Genomic DNA, 23,971 nt, shown 5'->3' with positions numbered 1-23,971 from the left:
CCCAAAACGTAACACGAAACAATTCCGTACAACTCCAAACAAGAAACTGACAAACTAAATACCCTCCCACTAATTACAAACAAGAAACAGGTGCGCACTAAACAGACGTAACTAACAGACACATGAAACATGGATCGGTGGCAGCTAGTAGGCCGGCGACGACGACCGCCGAGCGCCGCCCGACCAGGGAGTGGCGCCACCTTCTGTGGACGTTGTGACACTCATTCCAAACGTCGTAAATTGTGGGTTATCTGCACGAACCCAGTCTTCACTATGAGTCATCCATACATCAATTGTCTTAAAATCATTTATTTACTAACTAGGTAATTCACAGAAATGCATAACAAACAGTAGATATTGTTAAAAGGAAATGATAGGAGAATGTGGGCTAAACCGATATGGCGGCTTGTTAGACAAAAGGGGAGTGGGGGTCAGCTGAGAAGTCACTACAGAGTTCAATATTATAACAATTGAAATGCTAATCCTTTGCACATGAACACTCACTCATTCGGGAATAATTGTAATCAATATATATATTTACGCTCAGTGTGTCGTCGGGATCTCTGTTGAAAAGTTTGTTTCTGTTGTAGAGTTTGTCCGCTCTCTCTCTCTCTCTCTCTCTCTCTCTCTGTCGTGGTTAGAATGGATAGTTCTGAGTGACATTCATTCATGTCGTTATAGATTAGATGTTTCGGCGGTTTTCGGTCTTCGTGTTCAATGATACCGAATTCCTAGCTGCAGACTAGTAATTAATATCAAAGACTTGTTCTTATTCTGTCGGTATCGATAGTCTAAGAGTTTAAACACGTGGTATGGTTAAAAGATTCAGCCATCTTCTCAAACCTTAGCTTATACTCAGGTTTATGGTCTCTCCTCAAACCTTGGCCCTCTCGTGGTAAGCTGGTCTGCAACCTTTAGCCATCTCGTAATTGAGGTAAGCTCGGTCTCCTGATAGAAAACCCAGGTGGGGGTTTTATTCGGAACATGGAAAAGGGCTGTCTCATGAAGCCAGGTCCTGTCTGTGCCCCTGGGGGCGTGCCAATGACTTAGTGAAACTTTAAACAGAAATACAATTCTCTCACATTAACATCATTACATAGCATCCCATCATCTCACAAATAGCTTCATCCTTATTCATTCATTTTATACAACCATTAGATAGATGTAAGCCTCATAACTGAGGCTATTGTATAAACACCGTTATGGTAATGTGGCTGTATTGTCTCTCATGAGTTTCACAAGATCGTACTAAACGGACCTGTTTGTAGCTGGATGCTTCACCGATCTTTTATACATTCTCCAGAACATAAATATTGTTCAGACCTCCAGTTCTGTGAGGTGGAAGAAATTCCTTTGTTCTCTCTATGAAAACTCACTCTCTCTATACTGTCTGGCCATGAGGCAGGATTCTCCTCCAGGAATTTACGACCTGAGGTCACAGCAGCCTGGGTGTAGGGGAGACAGAGAGAGGGGGATGGTGCAGAGGGAGGGGGAATAGTGCTCGCTGTACCCAAAGAGAGCAACATCATGACAGTTATGAAAACTTAGTACACTAAAGAGGCCTTTATAATGACTTTGAAAAATACCAAAAGAAAGATGCCCAGGGTTCCTGCTCATCTACGTGAACGTGCCTTAGTCATGCTGCAAGGAGGCATGAGGACTGCAGATGTGGCCAGGGCAATAAATTGCAATGTCCGTACTGTGAGACGCCTAAGACAGCGCTACAGGGAGACAGGATGGACAGCTGATCGTCCTCGCAGTGGCAGACCACGTGTCACAACACCTGCACAGGATCGGTACATCCGAACATCACACCTGCGGGACAGGTACAGGATGGCAACAACAACTGCCCGATTTACACTAGAAACGCACAATCCCTCCATCAGTGCTCAGACTGTCCGCAATAGGCTGAGAGAGGTGGACTGAGGGCTTGTAGGCCTGTTGTAAGGCAGGTCCTCAACAGACATCACCGGCAACAACGTCGCCAATGGGCACAAACCCACCGTTGCTGGACCAGACAGGACTGGCAAAAAGTGCTCTTCACTAACAAGTCGCAGTTTTGTCTCACCAGGGGTGATGGTCAGATTCGCGTTTATTGTCAAAGGAATGAGCGTTACACCGAGGCCTGTACTCTGGAAGGTCCGTCATGGTCTGGGGCGGTGTGTCACAGCATCATCGGACTGAGCTTGTTGTCATTGCAGGCAATCTCAACGCTGTGCGTTACAGGGAAGACATCCTCCTCCCTCATGTGGTACCCTTCCTGCAGGCTCATCCTGACATGACCCTCCAGCATGACAATGCCACCAGCCATACTGCTCGTTCTGTGCGTGATTTCCTGCAAGACAGAAATGTCAGTGTTCTGCCATGGCCAGCAAAGAGCCCGGATCTCAATGTCCCATGTCTGGGACCTGTTGGATCGGAGGGTGAGGGCTCGGGCCATTCCCCCTAGAAATGTCTGGGAACTTGCAGGTGCCATGGTGGAAGAGTGGGGTAACATCTCACAGCAAGAACTGGCAAATCTGGTGCAGTCCATGAGGAGGAGATGCACTGCAGTACTTAATGCAGCTGGTGGCCACACCAGATACTGACTGTTACTTTTGAGTTTGACCCCCCCTCCCTTTTGTTCAGGGACACATTATTCCATTTCTGTTAGTCACATGTCTGTGGAACTTATTCAGTTTATGTCTCAGCTGTTGAATCTTGTTATGTTCATACAAATATTTACACATGTTAAGTTTCCTGAAAAAAAACGCAGTTGACAGTGAGAGGACGTTTATTTTTTTGCTGAGTTTACAAAGAAATGTCGATAGAAAACAGGTAAAACGAAATTAAATGCAGCTGGTTTGCAGTCTTTCCAGCTTCAGGATGAAGTTATTGTGTTAGCTGTGTTGTTGGCTAGCTCCTCTGAACAACAGTGTCCTGACGAGAGAGCACATTTCTATGCCAGGTGAAATCGCGCATTATTAGCTCATTGTTATGGATGTATCCAAATAAATGTCACTAGAACACAGCTTAAACAAATGCAAATTCAGCTACTTTGTTGTTATTCTGGCTGCACTGTTTGATGTGACTGAAAGTTAGCCGTAGTTGGCTAGCTGGCAAGCAAGGGATAAGAACGTTGCCAGCCAGTATGGCAATAGAACATTCAGAATAAACGACTGGGTCACGTCCATAGACACAGAACAAAGCCGAACTGATAGAACGAACGACCAGCCGGATGGGTAGGAACCCTAGATTTGTGTCGGGGACTATATTTCGTGGAAGGATGAAATAGTATGAGAAATGTTTGTAATGAAAATACAATTTGTCAATCATTATTTAAATATGTTGGTAACCCATTGTTGTCACGTCCTGACCAGTATAAGGGGTTATTTGTCATTGTAGTTTGGTCAGGGCGTGGCAGGGGTGTGTTTGTTTTGTGTTGTCGGGGTTTTGGGGTTTTGTTCTATGTTTTGTAATTCTATGGTTTTTCTATGTTGTATATTTCTTTGTGTTGGCCTGGTATGGCTCTCAATCAGGAACAGCTGTACATCGTTGTTGCTGATTGGGAGTCATACTTAGGTAGCCCTTTTTCACCTGTCGTTTGTGGGAAGTTGTTTTTGCATAGCTGTGTGTAGCCTGCAATACTGTGTGTTCGTTTTCTTGTTATTAAGTGTTCAATAAAAGTTAAAATGAGCACTCAACCCACTGCGCCTTGGTCTACTCAATACGACGGCTGTTACAATTGTAAAAAAAAGGGGTGATGCCCTTGAAGCCGGTGTTTGGAGGATGTACTCTTCTTCGTCTCAGGCCTGACAACACCCTGCCAACATATCCTCCAAACACCGGCTTCTCTGGCATTATCACTTAAATAGACACATACGTGCATCTTTATGACCATACAAAATTAGTGTCATACCTTTCATCATTTTAATTCAGTTTCATATTGTGGGATAATATCAAAACAGTAATTTAGCTAGTGAGCTTGTCTGGAAAATGTTAGATTTTTGATTAATGAACTACTTTCAACTGCCACGGCTTAATCCTGCTAAAACTTTAAACCACAGCTGTGTGAGTACCCTGGGTTGCATGTTGATGTTGTGGCGGTCAGACTACTGAAGTCTTAAGTGTACAGGCAGTGTTAAGGCAGGTGGGCCCCTCAGGCCTACTCAGGACCACAATTATGAAGGTCAAAGGTCAGTTTAATGCCGGGGGCTAATCGGCATCAGCCAGATGTTACGGTATTGGGAGAACTGTGCAAGTCTGTGAGAAAGTAATGAGAATGTACTGGAATATAAGTTACGAGAAATAAATATTTTCCATGAAGCCAATTTGAATTACAGAAAATTCATAGGCTTTTTTTTATTGCGTTTTTCAGTTAATTACCCCAATGTTCTAACATTATTTTGGTTTACTTTTATTTATCTATAAAGTATAGGAAGTGACATTCCATCCTGGCATCGTGTTTAAAATGTCAAATGTGTTGCACTAACCATCTACATGTAAATCATTACATAACCCTGTCTCAATTCACACTTACCTCAGAGCTTTTCTTACTAACATGCTCTAATTCACATTTATGTGGCACTTAAAATGATCTAGCCATCACAGTCCCCATATAACTGTCTCATTTTACTGTTACCTCAGAGTATACCTCAGAACACAGTTGGGTGTCTTAATAAAGTCACAGCTTGTCCACATCACATCCACACACGTCTAGCTATAACACACACCGTGACCTCTCTCTCAGCCTCTAATCACTGACAGATAATGTGCGTCCTCTCCCCTCTGACCTCTCACCTCTGGCCTCCCCCTCTCTCTCTCACACTGGCTGTGGCGATTCTGGGAAGGATAACACCCTGGAGGTTACTACCCCACTACCCCAGCACGCTGGAGGATCCAACCCCAGGAAGAGGTCACATGTTGGGGCAGGGGAGGCAAGGGGGCTGGAGGGGATTCCCTGTGGTCCAGTAATCACAGAGCAGGATAAACACAGCTGTAGCAGGAAAGGGTGATAGATCATACATAGAGATTCTGTAGGAGACAAGAGGCATGCCGAAATCATACTAATGCTATAGCACGCCCTCCGTTTCACAACGTGACATCTCTGTCTGTCTCTCTGACAGGTGAATCAACATGGAGGTGAATGATTATCATAATATAGCTAAATGTAACATTGTTATTTTGGTGGTCTGGCCTGTATTCAAATGTGTTAGTCATTTCTTGTGTGTTTAGATTAGGATTGGACAATTCCTGGAACTTTCAATAAATTCCCTGCTTTCCAGAAATCCTGTTTGGATTATGATGTATCCTGGTTTTTCTGGTAAACTTACATGATTTATTCTTGCTATTTTGAACATCTTTATTATCTCCAAAATACACTTAGTAGACTTTGCCACAGATATAGTCATTCAAATAAAGCAACCCAACAGTTACCGTGTTCATAAAGCAAGACGTGGAAGCGAGCTGAACCGTCGTGTTATCTGGAGCAGGATGACAGATTTGTTATGCAGCTTCTCCAGTTAATGAATCAGGTCAAGTAGAGTTTCTCTCAGTGTGAAATATAGTCAAGCATTCTAGCTCTTGCCTTATAAGTAGACAGTTCAGTACTTTTGGTCCAACGTTACATTCTTTTATGGAGCGTTTCAGTACAGAGGAACCGTTGACCTTTCCGGTAACTTTTCAGTGTAGACTGGGGGACTGAAGTTGAATCAAATAGTTTGTGTAGCATCGAATATGGAGTAATGTCCACTCTTTACTGATTTTAGTACTGTAGCATTTTTGAGTCAAGATACTTCATCCGACAAAATAATGATCAATAAGTTTTAGGCCTACCTACGTTTCTCGTTATTTATTTATGTGATAGATGTTTGTGTAACTTTGAACTTTACCCAATACAGAAATCAGTGGGGATGCACGTATTATGTATGGCCATAGTATTTTGTTGGTATAGGCAGGTGTTTCCACCTTCTCAGCATGTGAATATGTGTTTAGGTGTGTTTAGATCGCAGAAACAATAGACTGGATGTGCAGCCATTCAACTTCATTCGGAAGACAGGAAGGGCTTTATAATTGCAATGTTTTAACTGTATTGGGATCTCACCACTGTTGTCCTAAATGACTTTTCAGCCTCCAAGATATAAATATTTATCAGTTCTGTCTTAGTGCATGTTTTCAGTCAAAAAGCATTTGGGCCTGGCATGAAGCAACACCAAACTGTCATAAATGACAGAGGCTACATCAATTCCCATCCCAAAGTTCAGTAACCTGATACATAATTGTGTTTACTTGGAGCCAATAATTTCCTTACAACAATACGCCGTGCTGCCATGCATTCATAAAATAATAATACAATTCTTGTTTTGAATGAGCGAGGTAAGGCTTAGCTACATTTGGCCTGCGTTTTCAGCTTTCAGCTGTCGCCTCACTCCAATAGCCTGACTAGGGTTTGTAGCCGAGCCAAGGGAACCAACCTCAAGATCCAAAGCTTATGTTTTACCCTAACACCCATACAGCCTACAACAGAGAGGAACATTAATCAACTCATATAAATGTCAAGGGGCTCAAATAAAATGCAAAAGTTGCAGATAAAGTAATCTCTAAAAGGTTTCATAACACGCTCCAATGAATGAGCGTTAATGGCCCATGTGCTACACATCAAAGCGGAACTCAACACTGTTTGCAATCTGGGCGAATAAAAACAAGGGGAATGAAATGTTCTGGATTGATAAACAAAGCAGAAGGACTGGCTCAGATGAAATACCAGCTTGCGGGATTACCTTTTAGGCTAGGAAGGGTACAGTTTATGTCAGAATTGACCAGAATGGACTTTTTGTAGCAGGTTAGGAGAACTTACGCAGCAGGTTAGAAGGATTAACAAAGCAGGTTAAGATAATTAGGTTAAGGTTCGGAAAGGGTTAGGGTTAGCAAAAATGCATAACGTTTTTTCTTTTGACTTCAATTTGATATAAACTGTATCCCATCTAGCCATTAGTTTAGAGAGGGACGGGTGGGCCCCATTGTCTGATTACCATCATTAGCTACTAGCATGACGTCGTTGCTGCGGTAGCCACAGAAGAACAAGGGGGCGTTTTGTATCGGCTTCTCTGGGGCACCTATACTTGGCTAGATAAGCCACACAACCACCAACCAACCGTTCTCATATGATCATTACAGAGTTTATCTGCTGTTTCCTATAGCCATATTATTACATATCATTATACATCCATATCTTGCAGGCCTTTAGCCTTTCATCTACTACACAGGTCTCTGACAGACAGATTCTCGGAGTTCGCTCCACAAAGGCTGCTTTGTTTACCAAGCAGATGGATGCAATTGAAGGGAAAAAAACATTCAAAGACTTCCCCTACCATCAATTGATAGTAGATCTTTATTCAACCTCTCAAACAACAAACCCAACATGTGGCGTTCCTTTTACCTGTGAAATCTCTTTTCTCCTCTATCTTCATCCAACCGTCTGTCTGTTTCTCTTGGAGTTGCCATACTTGTGATCTCTCTGCGTTGGCCGGTGCCGTGGTTTGCGGGTGCGACTCAGCTCTGTTTATAACTAGCACGACATGCCCCAATCGTCCCCAGATGTTTCCAGAAGACCCAAACCTGCCCTGAGGTGAAGGTCTCCGACCAAAGGAGCGGTTCCTGGATCTTGGATCACATGTCATATGGGATTGGATTTCTGAATGGAGGCTTTCTCTGAAACCTCTCTTGTGTTGGTACAATTTATCTGTGTTTGTATCACCAGTAACATTGAGCAAGGAATGAGGGCTTTCTCTTGGGATAGTCAGCGACAAGCGGTGTTGTGTTGATTCAACCCAGGGATGGGCAACTTTGATGGGGGTGGGGGCTACAAAAAATCAGAAGTCATCATGAGTGGCTGCAGTTTGTCGCGGGTCTGCGTACCCACGTATAAAACACATTGTGATCAAAACATTTTAGTGGCCCCCCTCTTGACAGCAGAGAGACATGTTCTTTTTCTTTCTTTTTTCATGCAATTCTACACAGTTGGCCATCATCGGGTGTAGAAAAAATGTTGCCATTGTAAAGCAAGTTTGCTGCAATTCTGCACATTTTGCAATGGGGTCGGAGAGAAGATTTAGCAATTGTAAACTAATTTCATGCAATTCTACAAATTTTGCCATAAGGTTGAGAGAAATCTTTGCAGTTTTTAATGTGATATCTGAGTGAGACTGACTTACAAAATCAATAGGGGACCACCGGCCGGTAATTTGTGTAGATAGCTAGCCATTAAATAAACTATAAAAAAATAGCAATACAAAATAATTGAGCTGACATGGGCTAATTGAGTGACCATCAGTGAGTGACATAAGAGAAAAACGGCTTATGCACAACCAAATTTTGAAATTGCACCTTGTGTATTCTACTGAGTCCCCCCCCAACATGTTTTTATATATTATATACGGTATATACACACTCACACACACATATTTGGGGGGGGGGGGGGGAATTGCTAACAATAAGCAACGGAGAAAGATGGTATTGTGTTAGACTAGTGGAGATAGCAAGGGAGGTGCTGGACTCTAATGCAGGGAAATGGTGCTAGACAGCAAGAAGATATGACAAGAGAAGATATACCTTCTACTTTGAGAAGACACCTTGTCACGATAAGTCATGATACGATCCATTGGCTGGATGGGGTTGGTGAAGACTGATGCCTGGGGAGAGGATTCATCATGGGGTTGGTGAAGACTGATGCCTGGGGAGAGGATTCATCATGGGGTTGGTGAAGACTGATGCCTGGGGAGAGGATTCATCATGGGGTTGGTGAAGACTGATGCCTGGAGAGAGGATTCATCATGGGGTTGGTGAAGACTGATGCCTGGGGAGAGGATTCATCATGGGGTTGGTGAAGACTGATGCCTGGGGAGAGGATTCATCATGGGGTTGGTGAAGACTGATGCCTGGGGAGAGGATTCATCATGGGGTTGGTGAAGACTGATGCCTGGGGAGAGGATTCATCATGGGGTTGGTGAAGACTGATGCCTGGGGAGAGGATTCATCATGGGGTTGGTGAAGACTGATGCCTGGGGAGAGGATTCATCATGGGGTTGGTGAAGACTGATGCCTGGGGAGAGGATTCATCATGGGGTTGATGCATCTCTGGCTTGTCTGTCTGTAGGGGCCCTCTCATTTCCTACACACAGTCTTCAAAGAGACAATGCAGAGGCACATACACTTAGATTTCAGTCATTTAGCAGACACTCTTATCCAGAGCAATTTACAGTTAGTGCATTCATCTTAAGATACAGTTGAAGTTGGAAGTTTACATACACTTGGAGTCATTAAAACTTGTTTTTCAACCACTCCACAAATGTCTTGTTAACAAACTATAGTTTTGGTAAGTCGGTTTGGACATCTACTTTGTGCATGACACAAGTAATTTCTCCAACAATTGTACACAGACAGATTATTCCACTTATAATTCATTCTATCACAATTCCAGTGGGTCAGAAGTTTACATACAATAAGTTGACTGTGCCTTTAAACAGCTTGGAAAATTCCTGAAGACCTCAGAAACAAATTGGAGACCTCCACAAGTCTGGTTCATCCTTGGGAGCAATTTCCAAACGCCTGAAGGTACCACGTTCATCTGTACAAACAATAGCATGCAAGTATAAACACCATGGGACCACGCAGCCGTCATACCGTTCAGGAAGGAGACGCATTCTGTCTCCTAGAGATGAACGTACTTTGGTGCGAAAAGTGCAAATCAATCCCAGAACAACAGCAAAGGACCTTGTGAAGATGCTGGAGGAAACAGGTACAAAAGTATCTCTACCCACAGTAAAACGGGTCCTATATTGACATAACCTGAAAGTCCGCTCAGCAAGGAAGAAGCCACTGCTCCAAAACCGCTATAAAAAAGCCAGACTATGGTTTGCAACTGCACATGGGGACAAAGATTGTATTTTTTGGAGAAATGTCCTCTGGTCTGATGAAACAAAAATAGAAATGTTTGGCCATAATGACCATTGTTATGTTTGGAGGAAAAAGGGAGAAGCTTGCAAGCCGAAGAACACCATCCCAACCATGAAGCACGGGGTGGCAGCATCATGTTGTGGGGGTGTTTTGCTGCAAGATGGACTGGTGCACTTCACAAAATAGATGGCATCATGAGGAAGGGAAATGATATGGATATATTGAAGCAACATCTCAAGACATCAATCAGGAAGTTAAAGCTTGGTCGCAAATAGGTCTTCCAAATGAACAATGACCCCAAGCATACTTCAAAAGTTGTGGCAAAATGGCTCAAGGACAACAAAGTCAAGGTATTGGAGTGGCCATCACAAAGCCCTGACCTCAATTCTATTGAAAACTGAAAGTGTGTGCAAGAAAGGAGGCCTACAACCCTTACTCAGTTACACCAGCTCTGTTAGGAGGAATTGGCGAAAATTCACCCAACTTATTGTGGGAAGCTTGTGGAAGGCTACCCGAAACATTTGACCCAAGTTAAACAATTTAATGGCAATGCTACCAATACTAATTGAGTGTATGTAAACATCTGATCCACTGGGAATGTGATGAAAGAAATTAAAGCTGAAATAAATCCTTCTCTCTCCTATTATTCTGATATTTCAGATTCTTAAAATAAAGTGGTGATCCTAACTGACCTAAGACAGGGAATTTTTACTAGGATTAAATGTCAGGAATTGTGAAAAACTGAGTTTAAATGTATTTGGCTAAGGTGTATGTAAACTTCTGACTTCAACTGTGGCTACAGTAGGTGGGACAACCACATACAGTGTCAGAGCACAGACATAGTAAGTACTTTTTCCTCAGCAGAGTCAGTGCTATAAGTCGGGGGGGGGGTCAAGTGCAAGTTTTGGTTCAGGATTCATATTTTTTTTACTGAGTAGAAGGCAACGCAAATGTTTTGAGTTCGTCGAAGAGGAGGTGCATTTTCCTGAGAATTTCTCCAAAATCAAATTTTGACTGATTTCAAATACTTTGTGTATTATTTCGCTTCCTGAGTTAGTAATTATTTCCCTCTGAAACAGTCATCAGATGTGCTGTGGTGATGACGTCCCGCATGTCTACAGCCTTGAGTGCATCTTCAAGGGCTGTCCGATAGGAGGAAAGAACGGACACTCCCATTCAACGTCATTCTCTACGGGTCTAGACTCTAGCTCTTATCGCCAAGCATGTGGGGCCAGATTAGAGCTCAGGGTCTCCAGGAATGCGTTTGGGGCTCTAATTACCATGTCCAAGACAACACTATCAGTCCCCTGTCTCAGTCTGCTCCCAGAACACACTACCGTATGTATAGCCCGAAAGAATTGTGAGCATAGCTTAATATTGTCTGTTCACTTCTCTCCATGCATTGATTGAGATATGCTTATAGCATTGTAACTGCTGTAGGTAGTTGGGAGACGCTTTCGGGCTTTTTCACTTGTTCACAAATATGAAGTGAGCATAACATGGAGCTACTCTCCAACTATGTATCTTATTAACTCAAGTAACTTAGCAACACATGAAATGTGAAAGGATTGGGATCACTGAGAGAAGAAAACCAAAAGTGCTATCATAGTAACTCTAGCACTGAAAAAACTGGGAGCCGGATTGTTTGTTATAGCTGACATGGTTTCTAATCAGCATATTTCGGTGTGGGGTGGGGTTGGGTGGGGGGGTGGGGGGGACTGTTCTAGGGATGTGCTGTCCTCTTTCCGCGAACTGAAATGAAAAGAAAAAAATGTGAGTTGTGAGACAGCGAGGAGCCACCCTTCTCATGGCATTTGACCCTGCTCTGTCCCTAAAAAGACAGTAAAAACACAAAACGTCCTGTTCAAGACAAAATTGAAAGTCTTATCTTTGTCCGAGTACGTATTTCAGCCAAAATTAGCAACGTCAGATTCAGAGGAAATTAGGATTTTGGGATCCTCTGCAAAAGTCTGACATATGTATTTCACAACAGTATGTGATTCTTCACAGGCTTGATGACTAATTTCCCATCATTCTTTACTGACTCAACCTCAGCCATTCTGATCTTAATCCAATCTTAATTGGATAACGGTTCGATGGCATATCATAATGAAATAAATTGAACTCATATGCTTGCATGAATTACACTATCAAAATTGTTATAATACTTCCATCATTGAGTAATCCTGCATTCCCTTTTCCATGTCTATCTTCTTTCTCAGTAATCTCTCTCTCCAATTCACCAACAAATTCAGTCAAAGTAGAAAAAGTCACTACAGTTTGTCACTGATTGTCACAATAAAATTGGCCTCTAACTTCTTTCCCATTTCTCTCTCTCTTTTCCCTTTTTGTCATTTGGAGCAAGTGCCCCAGATAAGAAATTGCTTACATCCCACTTAGTGTGGGACTGGGTGGGTTGCTTCCCACAGGGTATGTACCAATGTGCAGAGAGCACACTTCGACAGATGCCATCAGAGAACAAGCATATGAATTACCAGGCAGCCTGCCATCTAGCGAGTTCACACAGAATGCCATTAATACCTGATGAACAGTCAGACAACAACACAACAACAACATGAAAGCCGTGGCAACTGGGACCCAGGTAAAGGTTCCATCATTTATATATTAATGGTTTTATTAACAAAGACTTCCAACTAGCAGCTAGCGAAACCCCTCAAAAGTTACAATGATGGAGGCGTTGAAGCTTGATGCCAGGCTGCAGCAACCAGGGGACCCGTCAGCGAATCACGTCTCGATGAATAAAAGATAACGCCACTGTTGACCAATAACTAATTCAGAAGCCATGAGATATTTATGGATACAATTAAAGAAAACACAATCCTTTTAAATTTAAATAGCGGTAGATATTAGCATTACCCAATTAAGTCACAATTTATATTAAGTAGGTAAAGTACCTTTACAAGTGTACTATAATTGGATGGGATCAGTGAATCTGTTATTGGGGCTTAATTAAAAAAGCATAAAGGAAAGCCTTTGTTAAGTCTTTAAATGTTCATTATTAAAATAGGGCACACGATGTTATGATCTACATGATATTTTTCATTATTATTATACAATTAATAGTCAACCAATGATTAAATGCATAAAATATCTGAAACAATTCATATTAAGTGATGTATTTACACTATATAAAAAGTTTATATTTGCTCTTCCTGGTACAGGGCATGACATGGCACGCAAAACATAATTACTTGATTATCATACATATTTCCACTTTTACAAGGTAATATTTTCCACAGGAGACTCTGATAACATCAGACACACTGTTTTCATTAAAATGACGATGTGATCCAAAGTGTTGTTTAATGAGAACCTGACCTTAATGGAAAGAAGCCTACCCTCAGGCCAGGAGAATGTACCAGCGAAGGGCACGGGGGAGGGAAGGGAATATTGGAGTGCTGCTGATACAGAAAACACTACTTTGCCCTCTCGGAGGATGTTCAATCAGCTTTTAGGAATGGCCCTTGACTTCGACAAGGCCTGGGGGCCCACAAGTAATCAAGCGGAGTGTGTGTGAGTTTGTGTGTATGTGTACCTTATCTGTTTGCACATTATCTTATCTTCCTCGTGATATGGAACTCCATTGTCCAGGTTCTTTATTTAGCTAAACAGTTGCCGTGTCAGCTCGTTGGGAGAGAGAAGGGCCGACCTTGGCCTGCTTGGATAGCCCCTCTTCCTGCTTTTAGACAATGTATTGATAAAGGGCCCATTTGCTAAGTGTATAGTTATGGAACGAGTAATGGACACCGATGGAGAGGCACTCACATTCCTCATCATTATTGACATGCCTCACTCTTCTTTGTTACCTAGCAACTCACAACATCTATCTGTCCGGACATGATGTACTTTCTGCCGTACATGTCTATGGGACAATATATCAAACAATCCTTTGTTTAGTTTCAAACTAGTTTATTTACTGTTTGGTGAATATGACAGCTGACAAACGTAATTAAGTGGAATAATCCTGCATATGACCCTATTTAAGGCATGCTACAAGAGATTGATACACTTGCAGCTTGTGTGGCACATACAGATGTGGTGATTAACTAGTCTCTGCTTTGGCCACCCACAGAGTTGTGATTGTAGAAAGTAATGCTTCAAAGAAAGTTTGGTTCCGCTCTCTTTACTACCCTTCCCGTTCCATCTCAACATGTTCAAATCAAGACGACTGGGACATGCACACTTAGTTCCGACTGCCCTCCTCACATTTCCTTACGATGTTAATCTCGGTTGAGCGTGTACAGGGCTAGAATCTGATCTGGGATCTGAGGAGAAGAGAGAGAGGGGCATACTGACTGGGGACTGTGTGGTTCCCAGATACCCGGTGCAGAGATGAGAGAAGGAGAGAGAGAGAGACAGAGAGAGAGAAAGAGAGAGAGAAGGAGAAAGAGAGAGAGAGAAAGAGAGAGAAAGAGAGAGAGAGAAAGAGAGAGAGAGGAGAAAGAGAGAGAGAGAGAGAAAGAGAGAGAGAACGAGAGAGAGAGAGAAAGAGAGAGAGAGAGAGAGAGAGAGAGAGAGAGAGGAGAAAGGAGAGAGAAAGATAGAGAGACAGAGAGGAGAAAGGAGAGAGAAAGATAGAGAGACAGAGAGGAGAAAGATAGAGAGTGAGAGAAAGAGAGAGAGTGAAAAAGATAGAGGGGCTGCTGTTGCTGTTTCCTATGGGGGGCCTGTTACCGAGGGGAGGTGGAGATTTACACTCCCTCTCAGTCAAAGTGCTCCCTCCACTCCTGCTGCGCTCTGAGACACACACACACACAAACACACACACACACGCTCCCAACTCTCCACAGGAAAACCCAGAGCCTAATGCGCAGCCCCTCACAGGCAGAACACTGCCACTGCCACGTACGTTGGGCAAACCAAACCAAGTGGGACACTAACTCCGACTCTGCGACTTTGATAGTTGGTTAATTACTCATGTGATGTGATTCAGATGTCTAGGGGCTTCAGCAGAAAGTTCGCCTGACGGTTCCATCAGGGGGAGGCAGGAGCAGACATTTTAGGAGAGCAGAGCGGTAGGTGAAAACCAAACCTATTTATTATTTATCAATATATCAGTTTATGTGCCGTCACACAGGGTCCCAGTAGTGTGGTGCCTGATGCTAAACGGTGATGCTACATGAAGTGCAGGATGCTAAATAGGTTTTTGTGTACTAACTAGGCGACATCTGGGACTTTGAACAGGATGAAACACTCTTCGTGGCTAGCTGGAGAGGCACTGTGTTCTGTTGTGATGAAAAAGTATTCAAATGTAGATCTCAGTTTTCTTTACCTCCGGTCTGAATTCAGTGAGTCTGAATTCAGTGAGTCTGAATTCAGTGACTGTACATTCATAGAAAGGGTTTTTAACTACTCTGTAAAGTTTTACCTGAAATACACTATTATATTACTTTGAATATAACCTGGTAATTATATAAATGTAAGTATTTCATTTACATATTGATAGTAGGGTTAATTTCTAACTGGTAAAAAAATATATTTTAATATTTTGAGAGAACTTATTAATATTTTTTCATTTAACATCTTCACTCAACTCTCAAACAAGACAAACACCGTATTGTGTAATATAACAGTGACTAGACATGGGCCTGATCTGATTCTTTCATGTTAAAATGCCTCTTTGTTTTCTAACCGCTAATCTGAGTCTTTAAATTAAAACCAGAAGGGAGAATGCAGGGCAGAGGAAACCACACTGAAGAAGCCACGCAAGGGGCGCATTGTCAAAACAATATAGTCCTGCCTGGCTCTCTCTCTCTCTCTGTGTGTGTGTGTGTGTGTGTGTGTGTGTGTGTGTGTGTGTGTGTGCGTGCGTGTGTGTAATATGTGCTTGTAGCCCACACTCCTATTAGCACAAAGCCTGTGCTGATTATTACTTCCAGAAAAGACAGAGAAGAGAGGAGATGCTTCATAAGCTCACCCATCATATTGTTTGACTGTAACCAGTCGTGGCATCTTCCCATCTGTGCCCCCTTGGCAAAACCTGTTTGAAGTCTGAAGGAGGTTGTTTTACTTCCCCTATGAGTTGGAGAGGATGGGAGAGGACCCACTGTGATGTGTAACTTTTGACTGACACATTCTGGTTTTGGCTCCATTTCTGAGGAGACGTTCCTGGATTGACATTTCATTTGTGGCGGGGGAAATTAGAAGATTCGGCCAAAGTATACAGTGGTTACACAGTCGATTCAATTGAGGAAGTTTTGTTTTGTTGCTTGCAAAGTTTGCTGGCTGAAGTAACCCATATACTTTTTCTCCCTGTCTCCATCTCTCTCTTTCTGTGTCTCTCTCACTCTATCTTACTCTCCCCCCTCTCTCTCTAACTTGCTCCCCCCTCTCTCTCTAACTTGTTCTCCCCCCTCTCTATCTCTCTCCCCTCCCTTGTCTCTCTCGCTCACCAGTTCTCACCACCAGCAGTATATGGGGAACCCCTACACTATCTGTCCATCTCCTGAGACAAAGCGTGGAATGTGTTCTATAATGGGCGCCCCAATCATACATGTGTTGGTGCTAATGGCCGTCATGGCCGCCCTGCCTGGCCCTGGAATGTGTCAGATAAACAGCACCACAGACGAGGGGGAGAAGGACTCCCTACCCCCAGACCAGGGCCTGGTCCTCCACAACACCCACATCACCCTCCAACCCCTGGGCTTCCACAGCACCAGCAGCCCCTTCCTGGAGCATGGGAGCCCCATCTCCACCAGGGGCCACCAGGGGCCGCAATGGCTCAGGGTCGGAGCTGGATCTGGGGCCACCAACATCACTAGGATAAGGGCCCCTCCACCATGCACCATCGCCACTTCCATTCAAGGCTATTTCAAATACATCAACACAGTGATTTCTATCATAGTGTTTGTGGTGGGCATAGTGGGCAATGCAACCCTGTTGAGAATCATCTACCAGAATAAGTGCATGAGGAATGGGCCCAATGCCCTCATCGCCAGCCTGGCGCTGGGAGACCTCATCTACATCACCATAGATATACCCATCAACGTCTACAAGGTAAGAGACGCATATCCATCCTGTACACTGGACATCACAGTGAATTTTGCATGGATATATTGAAGCATAATTGCATCTCAGAGAGAACGAGAGAGTGAGAGAGCGAGAGATTATTTCACTTGCTTTGGCAACGTAAACATGTTTCCCATGCCAATAAAGCCCCTTGAATTGAATTGAATTGAGAGAGAAAGAGAGAGAGAGAGAGTGCGAGAGAGAGAGTAGCGGAGAAAAGAAAGAGGAGAACAAATAAATAAAGTATTCATTAGAAGGCTCCCCAAAGGTCATGTTGCTCTCCACAGTTGATTTCAGTCAGTAGTAGTACTACTTTATCTTCATTGGGTGGCTCTTTGTGATGAAGGAAGCAGGGAGAGGCCCAGACTTAAATAAACAATGGAATCAGACCAATCAGACTGCGGTCACACATATCAGTGGCCCTGCTCTGACCCGTGGTTTGTCACAGGAACAGCTCTCCTCTCCAGCCCTCTTATCTCCAATCACACTTGAACCTCGCTACACTCAGGATAAATGGGTCTGGTCAAATGATGAATCACGTGTCCAGTGTGAGTCATTTAAACCCATTAGACTGTACTCCATTTACCCCCATGTGGGTTCACTTTAACATTAGCTAGATAGGTCTCACAGATGATTTATGACGTTATCTTGCCTACTGTGGTATTATTGCTTGAGAGTAATGAGCATATTTTTCATTGGGTCCACAAACATTGGTTGAACAGGTCAAGATTCTTAATAGGATGTAGTACAGTACATTGGGAATGCTCAGTTCATTGTGAAGAGAAATGGTGAAGCCACCTGTTTAGTATTACCGGTATATAGTTTCATCACACTGTGTCAGCACATATGGAAGTGCTAGGGTCCCGGGACAGATGATTCTCTACATGCACAAAGGGGGAAAAGTCTTTCCTGTATTAGACATTTCAGTTACACACATGAAGGATAAATCACAATGTCCCTTTGTACTGGTGAGGAAACGTAGTGCCGTAGGTACAACTCTGGATTCAGGCCAAACACTCCCTGTGAATATGTCTGCACTACAGGGCCATGTGCTTTAGGGAGGCCCAGCTCACTTCCTATGGGGTTTGTTTGACGCAGTTTCCAAATTTAATCATATACACACCACATACACACACACAATACTACACACACACCCCCACAGTGACGTAGCCCCCTTTCCCTTCCAACTCCCATGTTCCCGAGACGTTTTCATCAGATGGAACCGCCTAGCGCTCCAAGTGAACAATAGGGGGACGAGGATGCACCCGTGAAGTGCTTCCTTTGGCCCGGCCTCTCAACGACTCTGGGTTAATCCCCTCTTTCTCTCTTTGTTCGGCCCATGTTGATTCCTGTTCAACGACAGCTGCCAAGACTACTTCATAATGACAAAGGGTGGTTTTAGCAGTCTGTTCAACAAGGAGAGCTGTGACTTGTTTTCTTAAGGGAGCTCTTCTTGTAAGCGGCTATGGGAAAGTGGTGCTTATAGATGCCTGGAAGTCCAATTAAAGAAAGGATGTCACTTTCAAAGATAGTTCCAGGGTTGGTGTTATATCTAGCCTAGCTGTAGAAGAACACACGTCTGCACGGTTTCACATTGTACATCACTCTGTCGTTTAATGACATGTGCCACTCATCCTGACAACCCATTCATCCGTAAAGCAGCACACTGTCGTAAACCATAACAACGTATAGTATGACGTACAGCACGTCGTACCATACATAACATTTCCCCCCCCTTTCCAAAACCAGGGACTGGTACCATATATAAAATGTCCATAGGGCAAGAACCTAGAGTGATAACTGTAAGAAATAAAACATTAACCTTTAAAACGGAAGGACTCTCCAAACTAGCCAGTTCAGTCCATTAACCTGGAGGTTGACTAAGACCCCTATCGGAGCCTAAGAATGAAAAGAGGTTAAGTAGTCCCCCAGATGAGCAGGGCGAGTTCGTGACCGCATAGGCCTTTCTTCAACCGCCACCGCTTGTGGCTCTGGCCCTTGGGGAGCCCACAGAGGCTGGGGCTCGGGTGGTAGTGGTGGGGGAGGTCCATCCGGTGGCGTCTCTGGCCTGCATGTCTGTTCTGTGTGCATTCGTATTCCTTGAGGAGCAGGGACTTTCCTGAGGCGGCTGGCGTGCCAGCGTGATCCATTGCTCAACATGAATGTGGCGGGCCCCAGTTGTCGACTGACCTGCAGGGGGTCCGACCAGAATGAGGCCATTTTGTTGCACCGCTGAGGCCGTCGGGCTCGGACCCAGTCAGACACTTGGATGATCGACTTCTTCACCCTGTGTGCCTTGTCGAAACGCTGTTTCATTTCTCTTTGGTGCCTAGTCACTGCCTGTTTTTCTTGGGTGCACCTAGTCGCCGGTTCTGCAACTCTCTGTGTTCTGAGTCTGTCCAGTGGCAGTTCCATCTCACGACCTAGCATGAGAGATGCCGGGGAGGCCTGTGTTGTTGTGTGTTTGCTTGCTCTGTAGTGCATTAGCGTTTGATTCAAAGCAGTTTGGAACGTGCACCCCTGGACCAGGTGCGCTCTGATGCCGTTCTTCAGCGTTTGGTTGAAGCGTTCCACCCCTCCGTTAGCTTGTGGGTTGTAGTAGGCCGTGCGGATGTGTTTGATTCCCTTGTTGCTGAGATATGAGGAGAACTCGGCAGAGATTAGCTGGGGCCCATTGTCTGTGGTAAGGGTGAGGGGCAGGCCCCACCTTGTGAACAGGCTGTCTGGGATGTCCACGATGGCCTGTGCTGTGACAGTTCCGACAGGAACCACTTCTGGCCACTTAGAGTGGAGGTCATACACCACCACCAGGAAGCGCTGATGGTGAGGGACTGCGTGACCATGGATCTCGCCACAGATGTCCAGTTGGATGTGCTCCCAGGGGCGGGACGGCCATGCGAGAGGCTGCAGGGGGGGTGGGGCGGACTGTCCTGTTTTCCCACTGAGGAGGCATGCAGCACAATCCCTGACCAGGGCTTCAATGTCGTGGTCGATGCCTGGCCACCACACAAGGTCTCGACATCTCTGTTTGACCTTCACTATGCCCAAGTGCCCCTCGTGCGCCATGGATAGAACACGCGCACGCAGACCACTTGGGACCACAGTGCAAAACCCTCGAGAGACACAGACTTCTTCCCAGCAAGACAGTTCGTGCTTCACCCTGGCGAAAGTCGCAAGCTCTTCCGGCACGTGTGCTGGCCATCCAGTGAGTATGTAGGTGCGCAGGGTAGACAGTGTGGGATCCTGTTCCGATGCTTGCTTCAGCTCTTCCAGTGAGACGACTGACTGAAGAGGAGCGTAAAGCATTTGTACGAGGTCTGTTTCATTGTCATCTGGCAAGACGGTCGGAGTAGGAGCGTCAAAGGAGCGTGAGAGGAGGTCTGCCACCACGTTATCCCTCCCTGGAGTGAACTTCAGCTGATAGTCGTACTGTCTGAGGCGGTCGGCCCATCTGTGCAGCCGAAGTGGCTTGTGGCCAGTTCCTGATGCCGACAGTAGCGTTGTGAGGGACTGGTGGTTGGTTCGGAGCGTGAACAGACGGCCATAGAGGTAGAGGTGCCACCTTTCGCACGCCCAGACACAGGCCAGTGCTTCTCGTTCGCCCACAGAGTACCGTTGTTCTGTGGGGCTCAGGGCCCTTGAGGCGAAGGCGACGGGCCTCTCAATGCCGTTCTGCAGCTGTGAGAGGACAGCTCCTAGTGCTCCAGCTGAGGCGTCACATGTGACAATGGTGGGGCAGACGGGGTCAAAGTGAGCCAAGACTGGGGCTGTGGAGAGCTGGCTCTTCAGTGAGCGGACCACGTCTGAGCAGGCTGCCGTCCAGGCCCATGGCTCATCCTTCTTGAGGAGCTGGCGAAGGGGCGCTGTGGTCTGGGAGTAGTGGGGCAGAAACCGGAGGTAGTAGGCTGTCATGCCCAAGAATGACGCCACCTGAGAGGCTGAGGTCGGTTCCGGGATCCTGTGGACGGCTTCAATGTTCGACATGAGTGGGGCAATGCCTTTGGCCGACAGGCGGAACCCCACAAACTCAACGGCTGGAGCTGCAAAGGTGCACTTTCCACCGTTAAGGGTCAGGTTGTTCTGCAGTAGAGCGCTGAATACTCTGTGGAGTCGACAATCATGGATGTGGAGGTCAGGACCGTGGACCACGATGTCATCCAGATAAACCGCCACCCCAGGTATTCCAGCGAGGATGGTGCTCATCACCTTCTGGAAGCAGCTGGGGGCGGAGTTAAGTCCAAAAGGCATGCGTGTATATCTGAACACGCCAGCATGTGTGACAAAGGTAGTGAGATCTCTGCTAGCTGCGTGGAGGGGTACCTGAAGATAACCCTGACGAAGGTCAAGCTTCGTGAAGATCGTGGAGCCATGGAATTGTGCGGTCAGCTCCTCAGCTGTAGGCAAGGGGTACTTATCCGGGACAACGGCCTTGTTCACAGCACGAAGATCCACGCAGGTCCGGATTCCACCTGACTTTTTGGTTGCAATGACTAAGTTTGAAATCCAGGGGGCAGCGTTGACTGGCTCAATGATGCCTGCATCCAACTGTGCCTGGAGATCTTTTGTGACGTCATCACGCAGTGCAAAGGGAATGCGCCGCAGGGGCTGCATGACTGGGGTCACTTCCGGATTCACTAGGGGCCTGTGAGTAAAGGCTGTGAGGCAGCCCAGTCCATCAAACAGAGTTGGCCAGTTCTGTTGCCATGTGCAGGTAACCTGGTGGATAGCTGACCCACTGTCATCTCTCAGCGTGAATCCCAAGCCTGTGAAGAGGTCGAGGCCCAAGAGGTTGGCACCCCGCTTTGCAACATGAAATGTGAATGATGGCAGATGCTTGGTGCCGTAGTGTACTGGGACCTGGAGGGTGCCTACAATGTCTATCTTGGATCTACCGTACCCACACAGGGCAGTGGAGGGCTGTTGGAGTGGTAGGTGACTGAAAAACTTGTAGTAAGTTGCAAGGTTGAGCAATGACACCGCAGCGCCAGTATCCAGCAGTAAAGGCAAACCCACCTCACCCAGCTGCACAGTGCATGTCCTGAATGACACATGGTTGGTGGAGACAGTTCGAATTTCCGTGCGTTCATGTTGAGAGTGAGATGAAACTAAGGGCCTGTGCTGGGTGGAGCTAGTAGCTGGGGCAGAACGACACACTTTTGCAAAGTGATTGTATTTTGAACAGTTCTTGCATATTTTCCCACGGGCTGGGCAGTTTGAAGCCCTTGAATTGTGAGAGCTAGCCCCACAGTTGCCACAGCTACTTCTGTTCGTTTGTCTGTGTGCCTGTTGCACGGGCATGCCGGTGTCTGTGTCCATGCAGCTATCAACGTGGGAGGCCATGCACAGCGCGTGATCGTTGTAGTGCGCCTGCTCGGGCTGAAGCTGCTGTGTGAGAATGGCTGGGGGCCGAGTGTATGCTGCAGATCTGTCTGTTAGCATAGTAGAGCATTCCAACGCCGCTTCAACCTGGAGTGCTATTTTAATAGCTCCATCTAGTTGTAAATTATCCGATTCCAAAAGCAGTTTCTCCCTTGTCTTTTCACATAACGTCCCCTCTATCAACTGATCCCTGATGATCTCGTCCTGAAGTGTCCCATAGTTACAAGAGCTAGCCAAATCCCTCAGATTAGCCACGTAGCTTTGAATGGACTCACCCGGCCGTTGGTGTCTCTTCCGTAGCCGGTAGTGTCGGAGGAGCACTTGCTCTTTCCCGGCGAAGTGGTTCCGTAGGAGGCTGACTGCGGCAGTGAATGTAGGAGCCGATCCAAGCGCTCTGAAAATCCTTTGTCCCTCTGTACCAAGGCAGTGACGGAGCAGTGCTGTCCTCCGCTTGTCGGAGATTGTAGAAAGGTCCATAGCTTCGATATAAGTGTTAAAGCTATCAAGCCAGTTATTCCACGGGACTGGAGGTTCGCCAGGCACGGCGAGGAATGGTGCCGGCGGTGGTAAATTGAATTCAGCCATCTTCGTCGCCAATGTTATATCTAGCCTAGCTGTAGAAGAACACACGTCTGCACGGTTTCACATTGTACATCACTCTGTCGTTTAATGACATGTGCCACTCATCCTGACAACCCATTCATCCGTAAAGCAGCACACTGTCGTAAACCATAACAACGTATAGTATGACGTACAGCACGTCGTACCATACATAACAGTTGGCTTGCTAGGGTTTTATTGTAGGACCGGACTCAATTATGTACTGTATGAAGATGATGAGGCGCATATGGGCCTGCTGTTGGACTGTACTCAGATTCAGAATGAAGTCAGGACGTACCATGAAATCCCTCGGATGTGACTGCGACTAACCTGCCTGTTGTGAAGGGCCTGCTACAGTACAGTGGTTAAAGATAGTCCAGACCCTAAGGACAATGGGAATTGAGCTAAGACGAGATAAACATGTGATTCCCTAACCTCAATCCCTTATAATGTATCCCTTACTTGTTAGTAAAGAAAGAGATATAAGGGCTAGTCCATTATTATTATTATTGTTATTATTATTGTTGTTGTTATTATTATTGTTATTATTATTTTATTATAATTATTCTCTTCACCGCAGGTATTGTTCTTTCACAATTCAATGCATTTTTTACATGCTTTTTCTGTCTTCTCAGTTATCATACTGGCTAGTAATGAGCATTATGGATTTCTGATATCTTATGAAAGGGTTTGTAATACAGGGAAGAGCCAACTGGCTAAATGCCATCTAAGGTGTGTGATTATTTCCTGACGATGCAAAGCCCGTTGTGAGTTAAAGCTTACATACTGTCTTCTACGATGTGCTGACGGTCTCTCTCTCTCTCTCTCTCTCTCTCTCTCTCTCTCTCTCTCTCTCTCTCTCTCTCTGTCCCTGCAGCTCCTTGCCACCAGGTTCCCCTTCGATGACAGTTCCTTTGGGCTGTGTCTGTGTAAGCTGGTGCCATTCCTACAGAAGGCCTCTGTGGGCATCACCGTCCTCAACCTCTGTGCTCTAAGCGTCGACAGGTCAGTCCCATGTACCACTGCTGAA

The 23,971-nt window shown here is 45.3% G+C and overlaps 1 protein-coding gene across 2 annotated transcripts in view; it reads left to right on the top strand.

Annotated features, from left to right (window-relative positions):
• Positions 1-23,971, top strand: part of LOC115202232 (endothelin receptor type B) — a 50,096-nt gene that overhangs the window by 14,048 nt on the left and 12,077 nt on the right. The window contains exons 1-3 of one of the 2 annotated variants that reach the window (XM_029766219.1): positions 14,684-14,969; positions 16,350-16,950; positions 23,819-23,946. In XM_029766219.1, the coding sequence (XP_029622079.1) occupies positions 16,369-16,950; positions 23,819-23,946 (710 nt within the window). In that variant the 5' untranslated portion in view covers positions 14,684-14,969; positions 16,350-16,368. Of the gene's footprint in view, positions 1-14,683; positions 14,970-16,349; positions 16,951-23,818; positions 23,947-23,971 lie in introns of those variants that run through there. The other variant, XM_029766220.1, reaches the window with a different exon arrangement.

This window comes from Salmo trutta, chromosome 11 (genome assembly GCF_901001165.1).
Source record: "Salmo trutta chromosome 11, fSalTru1.1, whole genome shotgun sequence".
In the NCBI taxonomy this organism is placed as follows: domain Eukaryota; kingdom Metazoa; phylum Chordata; class Actinopteri; order Salmoniformes; family Salmonidae; genus Salmo; species Salmo trutta.
The sequence above is the reverse complement of the archived record's forward strand: the minus strand, read 5'-3'. Positions and strand labels throughout refer to the sequence as shown.